Source organism: Triturus cristatus, chromosome 5_2, assembly GCF_964204655.1.
Source record: "Triturus cristatus chromosome 5_2, aTriCri1.1, whole genome shotgun sequence".
NCBI classification, from domain to species: domain Eukaryota; kingdom Metazoa; phylum Chordata; class Amphibia; order Caudata; family Salamandridae; genus Triturus; species Triturus cristatus.
The window spans coordinates 874,462,473-874,484,614 of NC_140588.1; the positions used below are offsets into that span (position 1 = coordinate 874,462,473).

The 22,142-nt window shown below is 43.4% G+C and overlaps 1 protein-coding gene across 1 annotated transcript in view; it reads right to left on the bottom strand.

Annotated features, from left to right (window-relative positions):
* Positions 1 to 22,142, bottom strand: part of IDS (iduronate 2-sulfatase) — a 109,384-nt gene that overhangs the window by 37,274 nt on the left and 49,968 nt on the right. Inside the window, exon 5 of the mRNA XM_085608003.1 lies at positions 11,666 to 11,866. Coding sequence (XP_085464129.1) covers positions 11,666 to 11,866 — 201 coding nt within the window. The remainder of the gene's footprint in view (positions 1 to 11,665; positions 11,867 to 22,142) is intronic.

Genomic DNA, 22,142 nt, shown 5'->3' on the forward strand with positions numbered 1-22,142 from the left:
GAACATACACGCGGTTGTACTTCTAGGACGCCTGTAATTGGTCTGCAGCCAATAAACTGATATTTGACTTCACCCAGAAGACTGTTTCTGTAGGTCTGAAACAGGAAGAACCCCGAAGTCATAGGGTGTATTCCCCTGCACCGCTGGGCTTAAAATACCCAGTACTTCAGTTGACCCCATAAGTGAGCAAAGAATTAAAAGTGATCATGACCCGCTGATCGCATGTCTAAGTGTGCCAGCAATGACAAATCCAAATGTTACTCCTGTCCCAGAGCTGCAGAAAAGTGCACCACAGTTAAACAAGAAGTCTGTTATATGGCATAAGCACAACAGGCTAAAACAGGGCTTTGAAATCAAAAAGTACTCAATGACTACTAGGAGTCAAGAGATTCAATGACCCACAGATCATTCCTAGATTTCAAACTCTAGTAAACCTGCCTCCGAGGCAAGGTGGCTGGCAAACCGACCAGGATTGTAGGAACACCAGTAAACGCAATCCCATGTACATAGAATGGTTCAACCAGTAATTGCAACCCCCTGTACATAGAAGGGTTGAACCAGTAGAGTAGCAAGATCAAATCTGCACTTTAATAGGTGCTGAAAAAAAAAGGCACAATACTCCTGATGGGGAAAACCATTTCAATGAGCTAAGGAAAAAGTGCAAGCATTTTGTTAAATATACCAATAAAACTAAAACAAAACCAGTCACAAGTAAAGGGCTGGCTGGCAGGCAATCATGGGAGCCCTCAGAAGCAGAATCGCCAGTTGCTTCTGGGAGCAAATAAGGTGTTTCACAAACTATCCCTAGACAGTTGCAGTTTACTGTTATGCCTGCCTCCTTGTTCAACTATTTTCCAGCATTATACAGTCATCCTAGCCTAAAAAAAAAAAACAAGCATTGAGAAAATACTGGGGAATGAAGGACTGAATAAAGAATATCTTATGGAGGAGATCCGAAGCGTTATACCCCTGAAAGCAAAGACATTAGAAAGCAAATTCATAATTATGGAATTCTGAGAGCAAATTTCGCCTAGCAATTCTTAGCCAGAAACAAAACAAGGTCCCAGTTCCCAACCGTATCCCAGCTCTCTTTAAGGGAACCCATTTTAACTGCAGTTTTTAATGGGATAGTTCCAGAAGAGGGTACCAGCATCATGGAGATCTGCAATAATTGTCCCCCTACACAAGGAACCTCGGGATGATCCCCTCCAATTATCAACCAATCTCCCTACTCGATGCAAAAGGGAAAATATATGCCAAGCTTCTGTATACCCGCCTAGATGATTGGCTATGTGACAGTGGGATCAACACATCGCAGGCAGGCTTCCAGAAGGGGCAAGGAACAATTGGCAAAGCAAGGTGTATCGGTTTGAAGTAAACCAGCATATAAAAGTCAAAACTATATTAGACTTTTATAGATTTAAAAATAGCTTTTGATACGGTTAGCGGCAAGCTTCTTTGACAAACATAACTAGACCTGGGCTGCCCAGCAAAACTGGTGTCAGCTATCATTCAATGATATAGTCATACCCAATTGGCAAGGTATGGCTCAAGTGGCTAAATTACTGAAAGCTTCAAATATCGGAACCAGACAAGGTTTCATCTTGGCACCAGCCTTGCTTAATATATTTATTAATGAGGTAGCCAACTACCTCAGGACACAAAATCTTGTTTGTGGGGGCCAAAATTGGCAATCCTGCTCTTTGCGGATGATGCAGTGCTTCGGTCATGTACAGAACTAGCTATGCACAAGCTCTTGAATGCATTTGAAAACTATTGCAAAAAAAAAAAAAACAAAAAAAAAAACAAAAGCTGAACCCCGTTGGATCCCGTCACCTATATGATTACCTAGGCGTAAGGTTTGATTCAATGTTGGCTTGGTCAGCTCAACCTTACAGATGAGACATTGGGTTAGTACGCGGGCGGTGTGCTCAGCTTTGCCAAAAGTCAGAGGAACCAATTTCATATAGAGTGCAAGCATGGCGCAGAGCAGTGGTGCTATAAAAATGTGAAAGGGTTGGCTAAGGCAGAGAACAGTTTTTTTACGCCGCTTACTTTGGGTTGGTCCTGTGGCTCTCCTGGATGCATGAGCTGGGTATTGAATGCGCTGGACAGTTTGCAGCGTTACGTCCCATCCAAAATTGGGTACGAATTTGAACCATCCCAGAGCAGAAACCTAATCTGGACAACATCCAAGAGGTATGAGTGCAAGCTAAACAAGTTAAATTATCCTGGTTTAGTCATGTGGCTAACGTTTTCCAAACCATAGGATGTGAAGATGGCTGGTTTAAACCAGAAGAAAAAGACATGACAAAGGATACTGGAAAGAAAATGTTTTGGCAATATATATATTCATTACTCTATCGGGCAGAAGATAGACCAGCTCTGGACACTAGAACCCTCTTCCATCTGAACCATACATGGACAAAATGAATGCTTCTTTCAAGTCATCGTAGGTTAATTTCAGACCCTTCACACATGTAGCTTGGAGTAAAAAGACAACTGCATGAACACTGTTTTTAGGGGGTTCTTACTTTATCTGCACATATCGTTGATTGGTTTATAGCTGCCTATATTTGTTGTGGAATGCTGAGGGCTCATTTGATTGATGCAATTTATTTTGAATGATTAAAATTTGTGATTTTCCAACCAGATGCCCTTTTGACGAGGTCAACGAATAAGATTGCACTTTAATAGTGAACCTCTTTTTTTACCTATGCGGCCCAGCAACTGATGTCTTTCTGGATACCTGGAATAGTGGGTCTTTAAAAGAACCAACGTTCCCGAGCTGGTCACTGGCCAGACACTAGCACTTTTATAGTAACAGGGCCATCTCGAAAAGCCCTTTAGTGATTTAACCCAATTTGTTGATTTGTAATTACCTATGCAGCTCCACACTATCACTATGATTAGCCTCAATGAATGAATTTTTTAAAGTATTAGTGTGAATGCTACGTTTAAGAAAATCATTGAAGTAGGTTACTAAATCGAAGAAGTGTGTGCGTTTTGATATGTATATTGTATGGCCTCTATGGCAAGCTAACAAATAAATCATTGAACAGAGGCCAGTCCCTGACCAATCAATTTGTATCCTCCAACTATCCTATGCATTTTGGACCCTTGTCCTTTAATGGCATAACAATTCATCCTTTAGACCTCATCATTGCGACATCAAAATTAAAAAAATTCTACACCCACCCAGGTTTTTGGTGAGGCGGAGTCCTAATGGACCACTGCAATCAAGTAACCGTCAGATCCAGCAATTTATTGGTCAACAACTCATGGTACGCAGTGTGCCATACACATCCATATTAAGTGGAAGAGAACTGCGTTCAATGCTGCAGGTAAAGTTGCGTGAAAATCATCATGATACACATTTTAAATCCTCCCATTTCACAATAATGTATTTGTTACAATTAATGAGGTACTCTATTTCTCATGTAGAAGCTTCCTTCTAGGCAAGTTACTAACTCTCCATCGTAACAGTCTATACAGTTAAGGTATCAGTTCAATAATTCTACTGATCAAATTTGTAGGAGAGTAGGGTCTGCTATCCTATGGTCACCCCAAATTTTTGCTTTTTGCTTCACTGGTTTTTGACATATTGAGGCTGTGGGCCTGCCAATCAGACCCACAGCCTGCTGTTCTCTCTACTAAATTAAAACTATGCACCCTAGGTGCATAACCAATTGGAAGTGGATCACCCTGTCAGCCCCTGTACCAGTGTACACTAGGTACCCAGGGCATTGGTGTACCCAAGGCCTGCCAGGGGCTGAAGCATGTATTATGCCACCCCAGGCTTGGCCTAACAATTTGACACAACTGGCTGTTCACTCAGCTGGGGTAAGTTGGTGTAATCACCTCTTACTTAGGTGTAGTATACCTAACCTTAAATGGGACACCTGGTAACCTATAAGTCACTCCTATGGCAGGCCTTAACAATCCTGAAGGCAGAGTGCTTGGTTCCGTGTGAGATGGTGCTCTGGCATGAGCTGAGCCTGTCTGCAGTGGTCGGAACAACTTCCTTCAACTGTTTCCAGATATCGTCATACCATACTCTTAAGTGCATTATGAACCTCGCGGTTACATGCTATCTTAGGTTTGGCTTTATCAAAACATGTCGAGTAAGGTGTCATACGAATTGGAATACTAACCCCTCGCCAATTCTGGCGACGGGGTTAGAATTCCACCCTTCTAGAGGGACACGACATGTACAGTACCTGAAACCCGGGTAAAATCAGACATAGCCTCAGCTCCACAAAATGGATGCTGCCACCACAGACACAAGTCTGCCCTCCTGCTGCTGGGAGTCCTTCCAGCTTGGGAGGTGTGGACAAAGGGTTTCCTGCCAGGGGAGGTGCATGCACCACCCCAGACAGGATTTTGTGTATTGGTCAGGTAGGGCTTGAAAGAAACCAGACATGCCTGTGGCTCACAAGGAGCCTCGGTGCATATGCCAGTTCAAACCGGTCCTGGGGCACACCAGTCCCGGGCCTGGGGCGAGCTGGACAAAGGATTGGGGTGTAACCACCCCCCTTCCTGGTCCCACCCATAGGGAGGGACCTAGCAGGTAGTCCGGCCCCTAGAATCCGCTTAAAGGTAGGAGCTGTGTCCTAAGACTTCAGACATCCTGGAATCAACTTGAAACTAAGAAGAAGACGGGAACTTCGACATTCTGCTGCACAGAAGACTGAATAAAATCTCCCCTGTGGTCAGGGAGTGACCACCTTGCTAACGCAAGCACCATCCAGCGAATCAACGTCTGCTTTGCCGCCGCCTCCCGCCGGAGCCCGAGACCAGAGACTGACAAGACCTGGACCTCCAGACCTCTCACCGCCCGATCCACAGTCCCTGAAAAGAGGAGACCCGTGGAGGCACCGAGACACGTGGAGCCAGCCATCTTGAAACGACCACGACAAGCTGACAAGTGCAACAACCGAGGCTCCCTCCAAGTTGTGCTTTGGGAACTGAGAAGCTCAACACCCGAGCAGCATCTGCACCAAAAGGTGAGCCCTCCAGCATCTCCACGATCTGCGTGGGGCCCTTCTGCATTTTGCCACTCGACGCGCCTAACCGGTTGCTGGCCCGCTGGCTAGTAGCCATCTTGTCGACGAACTTCACGAAATACACCGCTGGTCTGGTTGCTCCAGACTGGCCCTTGCTCCCCTCCAAAGGAGCAGTCCCTCTGACCTTGCTGGTCAGAACCATCAGCTTATTTCATCTCCTACAACAATTGCTTTCGCCAAGGCTTGTTTGCTTCGATCAAGTCGCCGACAGCGAGAGCCTGCATGGGACAGCTCGTGAACAGACTCCTGGACGTCGACCTCCCGGGACCACGTGGCTGCAGAGACAAGCTACACCTTTCTTCCTGTTTGCACCCGACATTGCCTGGTACCCACCTGGTGCCACGCCGGTCACTGGCTAGTGACTGAACACTGTCCCCTCTGCTTACAGGTCTTCAACATCTCCGATCCACTCTTGGATCCACCGCATCTCTCCCGGACCGACCGCCTGCAGCATCTTTGTCTTCAGGCTCCACGGAACAGATAGAAGAAACCCGACGCACTTCGAGGCCTATGCACCCGCTTCCTGTGGGGGAGGTAAAGCTGGCACTCCTGTGCCCAAGTGTAGTATTACATCTCTAGTGCCTGTGTTCCAAATCTTGAGTTCCTAGTCCATCCGGAAGATCCTCTTTGCAGTAACTTTGTACTTTTTACGCACCCATTGAAACCTATGGGAGCACGCGTGTGACTATTTGCTCTGCACACGCCACCTGTGGACCTCCTGGTCACTAACTGAAGTTAGCTCCTTGTAGGCCCAGCGATTCTAGAGGCCCTAGGCCTTTTCCCCTTTTCTGTTCGTGGTACTTATACCACTATTTTAGTATATGGTTCGAGCGGCCACCAGGGCCTATCCATATAAAGTGCAACTTCTGTGTATTCTACTGTAATCTTGTTTGACGATTTGTGCTCATAAAGAGACTAGGGGTTACTTTGAGAAATAAATACATATATATTTTGAATATCTGTGTGGTGTCCTTTCATTGGTATAAAAGGGGGTTGCATTTGGTAAAACAGCTGGCTTAACACGCTTCACGAGTTTAGCCTCAAAGACTGCTTAGCCTACGCTACCACTAGGGCAGCTAGTCCGAAAAGGTTGACTTACAACCACACCATAAGGGTTTCTTGGCATGGTACAAGGTTATCACTTTAACTAGTGAGCATCATATACCAGGCCAACTTCTCACAAAATTATTTTAGTATTCATTAGGGTCACCTTGACTTCTACCAGGAAAAGACATTGATCACTTTGCAGAAATGGCGGATCAATATGGTCTGCCAGTGGGCCAGTTCCTGCAGTACGACGCCCTAGTCTGCACTTTGAGAATTATGGGGAAGAGGGAGAGAAGAACCGGAAACACATCCCCACTCCAGCAACGTGGCTCATCCACATGCCAGCTTCTAACTTATCCATGGCCGTCCTAGTGGGCTACAAGATCATACGCCAAGATGCCTTGACAAACCAGGAAAAGACCGAATCTCAAGGAAGTCAAATGTGCCACATCCATGGACACGGACAGCCCCTACATGGAACAGATCCACTTTCCCTACAAACAATAGCTTCACCCTGAAAAGAAAAGAAGAAAAAAAAACACAAACCAATTTAACCCATCCCATTACATACTTCATTGATCCCTTTGCTATCAATTCCAAAGACCTCATACTACTCGGTGACTTCAATTTCCGCCTAGAGTACCCCACGGACCACTGCTCCACAACCTACGCGAAGGTCGCAACATCGGACTCACCCAGCTCGTCACACCTTCCACACATCGCAGGACATGCTCTGGATCCACACTTTACCACCAACAAGATCATGTACAATGCCACCTCACCACCAATATGGACCAACCACTCCATAATACACTTCCAAATCACCATGCCACAAGTAAACTGACCCACCAGCATCAACCTACCCAGCCGAAGCTGGAACAAAGTATCAGAGGCAGACTCTGACCCTCAGATGGACCAACCCAGCACCACAGAGAAAAGGGCAAAAGAAACTTCAATTAATGAAATATGAACTGTGCAGACTCACTCGTGCCCATCAAATAGACAAAGAATCTACAAACCACCTTCAAGAATCTAAATGCCAATGCAGATAGCTGGAAAGAAAAATGGAGATCCAACCACAAAGCAGACACCAGAACCACCGATAAGACCTGCCTGGCGCTAACACCAACTCCTGTGAGAAACCAAAAGAAGGGCACTAACTGAATGCATAGAAGCAAGCTCCAGCAGCTGCAAAGAGATCATCTCGATCACTAAAGAACATACTACCCAGGGCTGCCGCCAACACATTAACATGAACGTTGAAACAAGTGGTTGAGCTTCTTCTACAGCAAGCTAGAAAAAAACCTACAGCTACATTTAACAATCTGATACCCAAAGACCTCATCACCAACCAAGACAATCACCTGACTGAATAGAAAACGCTGACCGAAGAAGATACCACAGGAATCGTTAACAGATAATTCAGGGGCCCCAGTGGACCCATGCCCCCAAACATAAGTACAACATGGGAGGACCACCGATCAGAAACATCCTCACCCACATCAACACCTAATAAATGCTCCACACTCCAAGTAGATTGAAACAAGCAGCCATCAATCCGCTCCTTAAAAAAACCCTATGGCCGAACCCAGCAAGCTGTACAACTTCTGACCCATCTCCCTGCTCCAATTCCCAGCCAAAATGATAGAGAAGGCCATCAAACAACTTCCCAGCCACCTCAAACTCCACCCAATCAGGTTTTTGGAGCAACCAAAGCACAAAAATAGCTCTCATCACAGCCACTGACAAAATCTGCACACTACTGGACAGTGGAGAAACCACAGTTCTTCTGGACGGCTCATGTGTCTGATACAGTCTACCACCACACACTCAAAAGATTGAACAACAAAATGCATCCAACAACTGGATTTGCTCCTTCCTCACAGAAAGAACACAGCAAATTAGACTACTATCCTACACATCAGAAACTAGGAATCGGATCTGCAGACTGCCCCAGGGTTCATTGCTAAGCCCAGCGTTTTTAAACATCTACAGGACAAAAAACTCTCCAAACCGGCATCTCCATTATAACATAAGCCACCAAAGTCATCTTCACTGACTGCTTGGTCAGCATAGCAGACTTAAGAGCCAACTGCCAGAAAGTCAACTCCGATAAGACGGAAGTGTGGATTGTCAGGACAAGAACTCTCCTTGGGACTCCCCCTGGGGGCCATCAGAGCTCAGATACAAACCAACCAACACCACAAGACACCTGGAATTCATTCTACACAATAATCACAACAGGACAGCACAGGTTAACGCAGTCAGCTCCTCCTGCTTCCATATACATTATGCATGCTCCACAAGATCTTCTAGGGCTGTTCTTGCCTTGTGCCCCATATATTAGGGCATGCACAGAGTTGTCAGGCTTTAAAAGACATCAAGCCAGGGTAGCAGATGAGTCGGGAAACCTCCATTAGAACAGACCAAACACCGAGATGCCCCTTTGGGGGGGTGAGTTGCAGCACTATATTAAGTTTCAATAACATACTCCAGAACACACCACACTTATCACGCAAGCTCTTATAATAATCAGATTAGGCTACAGGAAATAACTCTACACCGGTATCTAAACTATTTCCTCCACACCATTCAGAATGGTGCATCGAGACTCCTCCTCGACCTCCCACGACACCACATCTCAGTTTTGTGGCTCGTCATACAAAAAACGCTACCAATGCAAACTCCTCCTGAACGCATACAGGACACTGCACAACATCGGACCAACATACCTTAACTGCTGCCACTTACTCCAACCCAGACACCTATGCTTAGCCCCTCACACCCCCCGAATCTGCCAATGCAGAACAGACAGTCTAGTTTCTTCCTACATCTCACTCAAGACCTGAACAATCTGTCCTAATCAGGGCCTTCTCACTTGAATTCAAGAATCTGAAGACCTGGCTCTTCAACTAATTCCTCATGGCGGACTCCCAATGCTAAGCCTCCAGCACCTGGATACCCTACCAGGTGAATAGCCACGCTAGCCAAACATAACAAAAATGTATGAGCAGTGCTAAAGCAGTACATTTGCAGCACTTCATCTACTTTCATTAATTGGGTCAATGGTATGAATCTCTTTACGACGAGTAGCACACAAATCCAGAACCGAAGGTTAGCGGTATGGTTGGTTAGTTACTGAAATTAGTCATGTGTTTTCAAAAAACATTCCATGCATTTACTCTAGTTTGTGTAAATTAAGATTAATACTAGTTATGTGGTATTTCTAGTGGGGGCAGAGTGGTTTCAGGCAAATAGTTGCTGAGATAAGTAGGCTTGCAGTGGTTTGATCTTGATAGGTTGCAAGAATAGGGTTTAAAAATAAAAAAGGGGGGGGATATGTGATTTAAGACATGAGGCATCAGCCATTTGAAGAATTACAATAAGAATGACTAAGGCAGACAGGAACGAAAACGAGAGGCTATACTCAGAAGGCACACAGAGGATGGAAGGTATTGTTGTGCTGTCTTCGCTCTCAGTCCTGACATTGTGTAGCTACTACCCCTCTGCCCGCAATCAGCTGGGGATGTAGTATATCCTGTAATTGATTATTTTTTTGGTGTATTGGTTGCTGCTTTCCAAACTCCTGTAAAGCACTGTGATTCCCGTTTCCGCTATATAAAAACGTTCAAATAAATAAGGTCACTCTGAAGAAAGTGATTGAACAATTGGTATCATGTGAAAACCTGCAGATTAGGTGCAAATTCTCATTATAACATTTCCCCACATTGGGAAAATATTTAACCCATAGTAGCACTGCTTTCATTACACCAACATCTTCATATTAGGAGAATGTGGGTCCAAGCCCACCCTGGAAAACATTTTACTACTGCCTATGCTGGAGTATATTTCCAACACTCAACGGAGAAGAACGTGTTAGAATTTGGTGAAGGTCCTTAAACATTAAACGCACAAGGAAGTCATGGAACTACAACTTCCCACCCATTTCAGCCCACGAGTAGATTAGCTCAAAATAAAATCTTGATGTAGCTAATCTTTTAAGGAGTCCACAAATCCGCTTTTGCACACGCAAATCAAGTTTACGTACGTAAATAGCTTTGATAATCTGACTCCTAACATTTCCAAAGTACATCTAGATGTAAAGTGTAAGACAACCATTAATCCAGCACTTGGTAGATGTTCACGATTATGGCAAACAACTGAAGCACAGGGACAAGGAAGTGTCCCAAGAATTAAACAAGGTGCTCAACTAGAGAATGTCAGACACAGGACTGCAAATATAATAGTTTCTACAGCAATACTGAATTAGAGTGAATGCTCTAAAGGTATATCTGGAAAAGTAATTCAGAAGACGCTTCTTCATAACGTAAACCAAGAAAAGAACAATGATAAGAATGATAGGTCCTAAACTCTGCTATAATCACAACACTGACATAACATATGTGCTGGCATAGTCAGAGCCCTACTTTGATTTGGTATTGTGAACAGAGCTCATTAATAAACAGAGCGTCTGAATACAAATGGCCTGTCAATAATCAAATATTTATCAATAAAAGAAAGTCAGCATAATCAAAGCCTTGCTACAACTCAACCCTGACATGACCAGAGCCCAAGCATAATCAGAAGATATCACACCTCTGATTGAATAAGAAGGCAGTCATAATTTGCATATTCCATTGGTCCAAGTGGATTTGTATACAGGACCGGTAGATTTAAGCACTGCACCCCTTTGACAATCAAATATTTTATAAAATCCCAAACCTTTCCGATACGACATAAATGCAGTAGTGTTAGTCATAAAATGCTGCCATTGGTACAACCTTATGCGATTCGCCCATCATGTGTGGCAAACTCCAGATAGACTTCACTACTCGTCAATACTAGCCCAACAGTCATTGAACAGTCATTCAACAGTTAAAGACACAGCAACTTCTAATCTGCATTACCCTGGTTGCCCTTCTTTAAAGGAATTAAGCACTCTGCAACATCCGTCTGATTCGCATGGTTGCTTCAACGCCAGTGGTATCCAACCAACACGAGCCCGCAGTACTAACAAGACTTGCCTCCCAAGGAGGATACAAAATAGAAACTTCCCGAAATAAAAAGCTTCAACCTGGTGAAAGAAATTCCAATGCAGGTGAAACTACAGCCTCCATAACTGCCAAGATTGAAATGTGAGGATACAGAGCATGTGAATGTTCAAACCACACAGATTCAGGAGGGCGTAAGAGCAGGAGAATGGGCACTGTATGCTGGTGTCACAGATGGGGCTCATCTGTGGGGCAATGCCCCCAGAAACAAATGTGCTATGGATTGCAATTCAAAATAAATTAACCACGTTGTATGTGGTTCCTTCTACTGCAGTATAATAGGTATGGCAGGCATGGAAGGAGGTTCACAAAAGGCCGTTTGTGGGTATATTAAAATTTAGGCCTAGAGGAAAAAAAAGAAAAAAAAAAAAAAAAAGCACAGAGCAATTAAATGAAACCAATTAAAATTAGGTTACTCTAGCACACATATCCTGCAAGGATGGAGAGTCCACTTATTGTTCTGGAACCTATAAAGACAGTTATAAAAAGGCAGCCACTCACCTTTGGGTACCTGAAAGGGATGTGAGGTTTGTGATACCCAACTGCAAGAAAGAATGGCTTGCTCTGTTTTTTAGCAGCTTGCAGTAACCGTATGGCCTCTTCTGTACTCTGAATGTCAGGCAAAGTTCTTTCAGGGACTTCTTCCACATCAACAGGACATACCAGATTTGCATGAAGCTTGCCATCTTTACCTTTACAGGTCTAGGAAAGAAAGTAAATGACTTGAATTAAGAATTATCCTCTATAGGTCTTGCCTACCAGACAGGGCAACCTGTCTGGTTGCCGATTAGGCCTATTGTCAGTTTACAGTGGGCTTCGAGCCCACCCACTGCATACCATGGTTTGGCTGTGCCACTCCTTTGCTTACTTTTAAATCATTAGCTTTCGACCTTCCACTGCTTAAGTTTTGAGCACCATTGGTTTCTTTTTGGGTAAGCACTTAAGTGTGCATGTGCTTTACAGCTGTCTCCCTTGTGTACTTCTCTCCTCCCCACTACGCTCTGTGGCCCTCACTACTATGTGCTTCTCCCTTACCCTCTTCCTGGTTTGCTTGCTCTTCTATGCATCTCCTTCCCACATTGCCTTCTTGCTCCTCAATCTAGTGCTGCTTCCACCCACTTGTCTCCCTCAAGTTCTGCTTAAACAGCCCATTGCTGCCCCTCATCGCTGTCCCACCCGTACACTATTTTTGTTTGGGGAGGGGAGGGTAGCAGAGGCCCAGGCATCAAACTTGCCTGCTCACCCACCTTAAAAGCAGTTGTGATACTTCCATGTCTTTCCACACCCCTCCCATTTACCAATCCATCGCACATTGGTAAATAAAAAAAATGGCACATGTGCAATTTTGCAGCCATGCATTCATAGTACAGCATGCGCCTGCCCCTATGAAACTACTGCATCATGCTGTAATTTATGGCTAGGCGGCATTGGCAAAGCAATAAGTTCCAAAGGCAAGAGCTACTGGCTTTGCCAATGCTGGTTCTTAGTTGGAGACTGACAAATAAGCCCCCAATAAGTCTAAAGTAAGTCTTGGACACATTAAAAACATTTTAACAAGTGATAAGTTTATCAAAGATATTTGGAGCTGCACAATTTCCTGCCTTAAAGCACAAGGCCACAACGAAAGTAGAAATGTAGGACAAGCAGAGGAGTTGGAAAACAAGAATACGCAGACTCTGGGCACCATTGTGGAGGGACATACTGAAAAAAAAGCATTGGCATAGCCAATAGGTCTCGCCTTTGGGACCTTATAAGTGTTTAGACATGCAACAGTTGTTTTTGCACCTAGGATATTGTGCTGCATAACTAAATACTTATAAGGTCCCAAAAGGGAGACCCATTAGCTATGCCAATGCTGGTTTACTGCTGTTGCTCTTCTGGATACATCTTGGTTAACAAGACCAAACTCAACGGATCTGTGCGGGAGAAGGCTTCTGTAGGTTAAATAATCACCAAAATGCTTTTATCTCTATCCTATCCAGCATTTGGCATTCTCGGTGAGCATAGAAAGAAAAGTAGTCTAGCAAAGGTGCAATGGGCTGTAATGCAAGCAATGAAAGTGTCCTTTGAACTGTTGGTAACAATAGTAAAAAATATTAATCAGGGGTTCATGGGCCCCCAGACCTCTGGTGCCACTGCACAGGCTGCACCATTGAGAGGGCAGTTTGTGAGTGCAGAGGGGCAGGAGCAGAGATATGGCAATATGATTAGCAGCAAACAAGCTAAACATGGATAAAACTGTCCACATTTGGCAAGAACCTGCCATTTAGCAATCCTACAATACTTTCCGATGTATACACAGAATTGGGTCATGTGACCCAGGCGTCACCAGTAATAGTGTTAACTTGGCTCCCCTCATCCTGTGGTAGTCTGAGTCTGCAATCTCGGTGGCTGCCATTGGCTGCTCTGGCTTCTACCCAGGCAGTAGAATTGGGTACACAATGGCCCTTCTTTGGACGCCAGTAATACTGTATGACAGAAATTCTCTCATCCCATTTATTCCCTGCTCCTACACCTCGGTGGTACTGTGGGGACAGCCTCACCACGGTGATATCCTCGGCCGGCCCAACCCATTGATACTCCAGGGCACTGGTGAGATGTACATGAATAGTAGAAGATTATATGTATGAGTCAGGCGCTCCTCTTCCAATGGTCTACCATCAAGATCAAATTATTCCAAATATATGAAGATTTGTAGGAAGGAGCGTCAAATTCAAATGATCTTATCAATCCAATACTGAAGTCCAAGTTTATTTTCAAGACGATATTTTTTAACAAAATTCAAGTTTCAACAAGATCAATATAGGCATATGTTTCATCCAAATTCAATACTTTCTTGAAAGTGAATAATCACAACTCAGAAACAGCCTACGCGTTTCTTCCTCCTAGGACTTCTTCAGGGCTGTAAGGTAATAAATAGAAAATCACAATCTAGTTCTAAGTATACAGTATCTATTTTTGCACATTCATGTTATAGATACATAAATCTAATCAATACTAATGACAAAATAACAATCATTTTCTGACAGGCAAAAATAAAAATAATTGGATTCTGTCAGAACTTAAAATTTTGAGAAACTCCTTTTGGAAAATATTGGATTCTGTTGAAACTTGAATTGTGTGAAAAAAATCTTCTTGAAAATAAACAAACTTTGACTTCAGTATTGGATTGATAAAATCATTTGTGAACTTGACGCTTCTTCCTACGAATCTTCATGTCTAGAAGTAACTGAATCACCAAGGACTGATTACAACTATAAACGACTCAGCAAAAGGAATTAAATGACTTTTCTACAGAAATAAAAGAATCACTAATACAATAAAAAGACTCCTCTCCAAAAAAGACTGCTCTCCAAGAATAAACGACTCGGCTAGGAGAAGGAAGCACTCGGTCCGACGATAGACGTTACTGTGTTGAATATTAGAGGCATTCAGGATGCAAAAGACAAGCCCGGGAGTTGTGCGCGCACTGCAAAGAATGTGAGGTATGCAGCTGGCACCCAGCCGCGCTGCTGCTCGCTCCCGAGCTCCTTAGGCCAGGGGAGAGAGAAAGCGGGACATGAACCCGCCTTTGGCCAATTGCATGCGGTCTTTCTTAGAAAGCGGTACAAAAGGGGGTGGTGATGGACGGAGCATCAGAACCAATCAAACACTCACACCCAGTCAACAGATCTGGGTTTGATCCATCACCGTTCTTTAGCCCACTCTGCCACCCCAGTTCAGACATGGCCATAGGCTAAAGAACGGTGATGGATCAAACCCAGATCTGTTGACTGGGTGTGAGTGTTTGATTGGTTCTGATGCTCCGTCCATCACCACCCACTTTTGTACCGCTTTGTTCGCCATAAGTTGGCAGGGTATGCTCAGACGTGAGTCCCTTGCTCACTTTGCCACTGGATTCAAGCAAGCCTGGCTGAAGACGGCTGAAATGCCAGAAACCGGTCCTAAGAAGCTTGTTTCCGGTCCAGGGAAGGCATGGCTTGGCAGTTCGGGCTGGACTGTTCCCATGAGGCACAGGGTCAGACTGATTTGCATATGGCCATGTCTGAACTGGGGTGGCAGAGTGGGCTAAAGAACGGTGATGGATCAAACCCAGATCTGTTGACTGGGTGTGAGTGTTTGATTGGTTCTGATGCTCCGTCCCATCACCACCCACTTTTGTACGTCTTTCTTAGAAAGACGCCCGCAAAGGCCAATAGCCTGTGAGCAAAAAAAAAAGCACGAGCTTGTGGTCAGAGTTGAAAGTCCTTACTAGAAGCTTTGCAGAGCAATGCATGCGTGCCGGCTCAGGCGAGACCTACAAATGAAGTAAATGCTGTTCAATGTAGCAGGTCCAGAAATAAAATGGTTGGGTGGAAGGAAGCAAAAAGGGATTAATATGTGAACATCACCACAATGAACAGCAGGTCTGTTCAGAGAGGGCTATGCTTGAGTAGAGAAGGGCATGCATAATGTTACAGGGATGAAAAGAGCAGTAGAGTGCAGAAATCGAAGGGAAAAAAAATCTATCTCTTGGCACAGTGGGACATCAGAGAGGCAAACATTAATAAAAAAATCTCAGGTAAATATTTGCGTGAATACACTTTTGGATTGAAGCTGCTGTTTTGTGGACTTCGTGCTGGAACCCGGTTAACCAATTCTCTAAATCCACAACCCCATTCTCGCAACAGCACTTGGAGGACACCAATTTATTGGATTAAAACTATCCTGCAATTTCTCATCGGGAGAAACTCCTAGCTACCCTCTCCAAATATACCTTGCCACCCACCTCAAAAAACAAGGTTTTACTCTCCAACGCTAACTACACTAAAACATTTTCTTTGCCATCAGCAAATTTGCATGAGGATTCCCTCTTACCCCCAAGTGCTATGCATTTAGTCAAAAGCCCCTTAGATTGTTCCAGCTCTTACTGCAATATGTAGCTCTGCTTGAAATTTAGGAAAAAGACATCTTGACTGGAAGAAAGCAGTAGTAGTTCCAATCTTCAAGAAGCCCAGCACAGATCTTGCAATCTAATTTCTTTGCTTTCATTTACCTCAAACTACTGAACATATGGTTATTCAACAAATGTGACTTTCCTTCAAATCTAACCATGTTTACTGCTACCCCTTCCCCAATTATGAAAACTTGGCTACTGCTTACAACAGTTTATTTTGGCTACAAATGACATTCAACTAACAGGACACCAACAGCAACACCATACTTATTTTTAGACCTCAGGTGCTTTAAGTGTCCCACTCCATCCTTATTAATCGCTTAGCCTACTGTGGCCTTAAAGATTCAGCTTTCTCATTGTGCTCTCCCTGTTGATAAGGAAGTCTGCAGGTAGTCAGAACACCCCTTTCCAACACTCATTCAAGGCCACAGAATTTGGTGTCCTACAAGTTTCTAACATTCATGTAACTCCTTTAGCAGCCTGAGTCGACTGAGTTGCTAATCTTAAGCCAATGTCACAGCAGCATCTGGTTTAACTATCAGTATTTTTTAATGAAATGGGTCTTATTTCAGGACTCTTTGAGTTTAATGGAGTAAGGTGGATCCCATCCGAACTAAAAAGGGGGATACACTGTATGGATATCTTCCCGACAGGTTGATTATATAAACATATGTCAGATGTCACTAACAGAGATAGGAGTGTGATGGAGGGATAAGATGCCGCCATGTGATAGTATGTATTGCTTCGTTATAATGTCTTGCTAACAAAATGCCATGAACAATGTAGAGATAGGACCTTTAATTAAAATGTTTACGGATTCCACCACAATGCCATGGATACTGTCTCTATGCTCCCTCTAAATCCAGATAACAGCTTTTTATGTACATGGATTATTGAAGAAGCCAGAGTAGTATTTGAGATTGTTTTAGCTATGTGAATAATGCACCAACAGTAATGTACACAGAATCAGGACTTAATTTGATGGGTTTTTTTTGTAAATTAAATTGTAGAAAACCTTGTCCTGAAGGGGACTAATCCGAAATTCACCGAAACGCTACGTCGACTTTTCTATTCATAAAATGTTTTGGTTTTAACCTTTTTATTGTAATATTTACTGTACAAGCTTTGAATGTACTGTTTAAATATTGATTGATAATTAAAAAATAACTTCTGCATGTTGCACCATTTAAGACTTACATTATAAATAAAAATTGATTTTGTACATTTAATATTGTGGTAACATTACTGTTGAGAGTTTAAGAGGGCTATTGTGATTACTAAGATTCATTGAATGTAGCTATAGAATTTGTTAAAAGCACGATAGATAGTTTATTAGAATATGCGGTTGGATGATAGCATTTGATCCACATATTTTGTAAGGGACTTGTAGTTTCCTGGACTCCTCTTAGGCTCATGACTACACTTGGCTCTCCACCTAAACCCAAAAATTCAGCACTTCCACCCCTCCATTCCCAACTGTCCTTTCCACTACACAGTCCACAGTACCAGTTTCCTTCTTTTAAAAACAATCAAATACTCCTGCTGCTTCTTCCAGCGCACTAACATTAGATTATTATTTAAACATTTCAGATTAGGGATTTCCTCCTTGGGGTCTCTGCTTACTCTTGGCAAGCTTCAATATATTCATAATGTTGCTGCTTGCATAATATCACGCACATACATTGGCACCATAACATAACAGTACCCACCCCCCCCCCGCCCCGCCATTAGGAAGAATTCTAAGTCTTCATTAAAGTTCTTGTATCTCTGAGAGTCCACTTTCAAAGCTCCTGGCCTTTGTCAAAGCGATCCTCGTGTCAGTTCTCACATGTCATTTCTTCACTAACCACATCCCTACAGGGCTCTACATGATAGGAAGATTTACTGCTGGTCCTCAGATTTAAGAAAACATAGGTGGAAGACTTCCAGCTGTTGCATCCAAAGCCTGGAAGGGTCTTCCAGCTGCTACCCGTGAAATAACCCACCTCATCACTTGCCAGACAAACCTCAAAACACAACTATTTTTAAAGTAATCCTAGGGGATCTCTGTGTTTCTTGGTCAGTCACAGGACACCCTAGTCCTGAGTAACAATGTGCTTTACAAAGATTTTACAGCCTACTATAGGATCTCTTTTGGACAGGGAGCAACAATCGTGTTTCTTCTCTATGAACGGAGACAGAAAACTTAGATAGAATATAAGCAATGGTCTCATAAGAAGAGAAATTTCAATAAGTGGACTGAGAATTTGACGCATGTGCCCAACTGAAGCAATTAGAAAGTAATCCTCAGAAGCGCAGCACAGCTGTTCCATAGTTTTAACTTAGACCTATCCATATACCCCAAAACTTAATCAAATACATGCACATTACAGATGAAGTACGACAGATGCAAATATAAGCCAGGTTTAAAATGCAGCTAGTTTTATTTCCATTCACAACTATCAGATGAAGTGTAACGCCCAATGACTGAACGTTGTCCAAGGACACCCTTGCATATTACAGATTTCATGATCAACCAAGAAAATATAGATTGCATAAACCATAGCAGATTCACCATTAAAGGAGGTATTTTGAAGACAGACTATTCTGGGTTTTTTTGTAGCTCACTAAGGAAAGAGGAAACGAGGCGGAGGAGCGAAGGTGGTAAAGGCAAAAATTACTATGGCCAGGGCCTGCACCCAGCCCACCATGGGTGTCCTTTCCCCGCTAATCAGGACTGGCCTTAAGCAACAGGAGTTGGGTACAACTTTCACCAGGCGTTGTGCCAGGCCCATGCAGCTAACAGAATTTCGCTATGAGCAACCCAACACGGGCAGCTAGCCACAGATCACAGCATTCATGCATTTTACAGTGGACGGGGCTGTAGGCCCTGAAATATAGTTCCAGATCAGTGATCCCAGCCACTAGGCCAGGATGGGCATTTGAAGCTTGTTGTGGATTCGCAGTCCCATACCTAGGAAACTTACTTTGGGTTCTTGGTACCCAACCAGTATTCACACTTTAAAAACATAAAATTAATTCAACACAGGAGTTTCCTTTATGGTCCCACTTACATTGGCATCTGTGCCATCATTTGCATTTGATGCCTATGATGGAGCAGGGTTTTTACTTTAAAACCAAATACCTGTTTCATTTTCGCATGTTATAATTAAAAGTACTAAAGATTTGTCAAGTCTTGTCTAATCAACCTTATTAACAGAAGAATTACACGTGGGAATGCTATTGCATGGCTAAAACAATAAGTGAACTAAGTTGGTAAGCAAACTGACAGAAATAGATGTTGCTTATGTGATGTTATTGTGTTTTGCGCTTATAATTAATATGCATGAATGGCTTTTGATGTCGCAAATGGCTAGATAAATACATACGCATAAGGGTATTAGTGGGGGAATAACACTGTATAATCATTTCCGTGCAGTAATTTTGTTTTGTTTCATTTTACTTAAGTTGACCAATGTGGCCTACTAAAAGATGGCTACCACCCGCAGCCTGCATTCGAGTTGATGGAAATTTTGCAAGGAGGCTTCGCGCTGCCTGTGACCTTGCCCTCTTGACGAACTGAAAAGCCATGATCATGACGACAAATCCAGGAGTGATGCCAATCATGAAATTTGTTTCTAAACAAAATACTGACTTTATGAACTTGTGATGATCCCATGAATGGGATACAAATTATCCAAAAGAGACATCCGTAGAAGTAACGAATTAGTTGTGGACCCCTTAGTTTCTATTCATTATTTGAGACGATCAATGTGTGAAATAGTACTGATGTATCGCAATGTACCAAGACAACAATTTCCGCCATTCATCCGTTTTGTACGATATGATTGCAACATTTTGGAATGTAATTTTAGTATAAATATTAGTAGACTACCATTTTGGAATGTAATTTTAGTATAAATATTAGTAGACTAGAGAGGTCTAGCGCCACTTCTTCCCGAACGGATGATCCAAGGTCCCGATGCTGACGGAGAGGACGGTGACTCTACATGATGGCTAGAAACTGTTTTGGACCGGTTCTGACTTTTAGCCAGAATAGGTAAATATAAGAGAAATGAATTTGCATTTTATTGGCTTTTCATACAATTTTAGATAAACAAATATTCTGTTTGAATCACTGTGTCGGGTGGTTATTTTATTGTCATGTTATTGAATTTATTTACGTATCTGAAATGTTTACCCCAGATCTATAGCAACTAGTTGATGCCATTGACCTCAGAGTACATGCAGATTGGTTAGGTATCAGAAAGGGTTTCCCCTTATACATGGCACGGATAGAGTGGTAAGATGAATGTTGGTGTAATGGGCCACACCAGCGTGTGATGTGTGTGTGTGACTGTGAAATCACTCCGTCCGTGGAAGTAGAGGGGATTCGGAAGCTCCGATCTGCACCAGTTTCTTGGTAGCAGAATGATGGTTAACTATGGTCTTGATCTGGTGAATTTGCGTGTATATAGGCTTGTTGATTATTGATGTTTGTACTAACACTATGTCGAAGTTGTATAGAGTTTTATATAGTGCGTACGGCTTCTGGGACGTAGGAAGTCGGTGACAGTTCCGTAGTAGGGCAGAGGGAGTGCTGCTCTCGGAAAAAGGCAGGATTGTTGGCCCTGTATGTAGACAAGGGAAAACGTGTGACAATTGAAGTTGCGCGTCGCATTGTCTGGGTTTGGTGAGGTAGCATCGCCGTGTGTTGCCATTAGAAGCGTATTTTCTGTGTGAGAGAGGTGTATATGATAGCGAAGGTTCTGTGAAGTTCTGGTCTTGGGTATCAGGGATCCTTATGGCATTCCGTTAACGCTTATCACTGGGAAGGTAATAGGTATTCTCTGAGCTTGTTAGAAGGACAGAGCAGAGGTAAGCGCTGCTGTGTTAACGTGTGATATACTTCTGTAGTAGGACAGACTGTTAGCTGTTCTCGGGAAAGACAGACTTCTGTGTGAATGTACTACAATTTCTGGTGTGAAAGTGCGTGAATGAGAAGGCATTCTGAGGAGCATTCGAGAAAACAGTTAATTGGTGCTTGTTAAAAGGGTAGAGTAGAGGGTTGTGCTACTTTATCCACGGAAGTAACGATTCCGTAGTAGGGCAGAGGTAAGCGCTGCTCTCGGGAAAGGCGGAATTATCGTGGGAAAAGTCTTTTGCTGTTCTGTGGCTAGCGAAGCAGACAATGGAGATGTTTGTATGTTGTAACTAACAGACTCGTAGAAGTTGAAACAAAGTCTACCAAGTAGTCTTGTAAAGGAGGGGTAGACGAGAGAGACAGGAGACAGGAGCAGCTGCAGCGACTGCTGACGTCAGGAAGACCGCGCTGTGATTGGACAGTGGATTAGAACGGTGGAAGCACGGTGATTGGTGCGCTAGTGTACGCCGCGCAAGGATTGGGAGACATACAGGGTGACATAGACGCTCCAGGATTGGTGCGTTGGTGTGAGTCGCGCTGCAATTGGACAGGAGATCGCACAGTTGTAGAAAGACAAAAAGGGTGGCGGAAAAATAAGAAAATGTATTACCACGCTGAGAAAAAGAAAAAAAAAAATCCTTGTTTAGTAAGGTTAAGAACTGGTTTGACAAGGATAAGGATATTGTGACTAGGGAAGGACAATTACTTCCTCCGATAAGAATCCCCGCATCCTTCATCGTTGCAAAGTATGGGTATCATACCTGTATTTGGTTAGATAACTGGGTTAAGTATACAAAAGAGGATGGGGGTTTCAGCTTTCCCGGAACATGGCACATTTAATCTGGCCATACTGAGGAACTTACGGGAACGGATGTGTCTAGTGCCTCGGCCAACGCAATTCGAGGCATTGACTGAATGGGAAGATGAAATGCATGAGTGAGAAAAGCAGAGGAGTGGAGGGAATTACCGGTATATGTTTGGGCGAAAGTATGATCGTGAAACCCATCATGACCGGATGAGAAGATGGCGAGATGCCAGTATGACTGAGGGATTATATCCTATGAGAACCGCAGAGGAGACAGAAGGGAGAAAGTGTACAGAGAAAGAACATAATGTAGAAACAAGGAGGTATGGGGCGA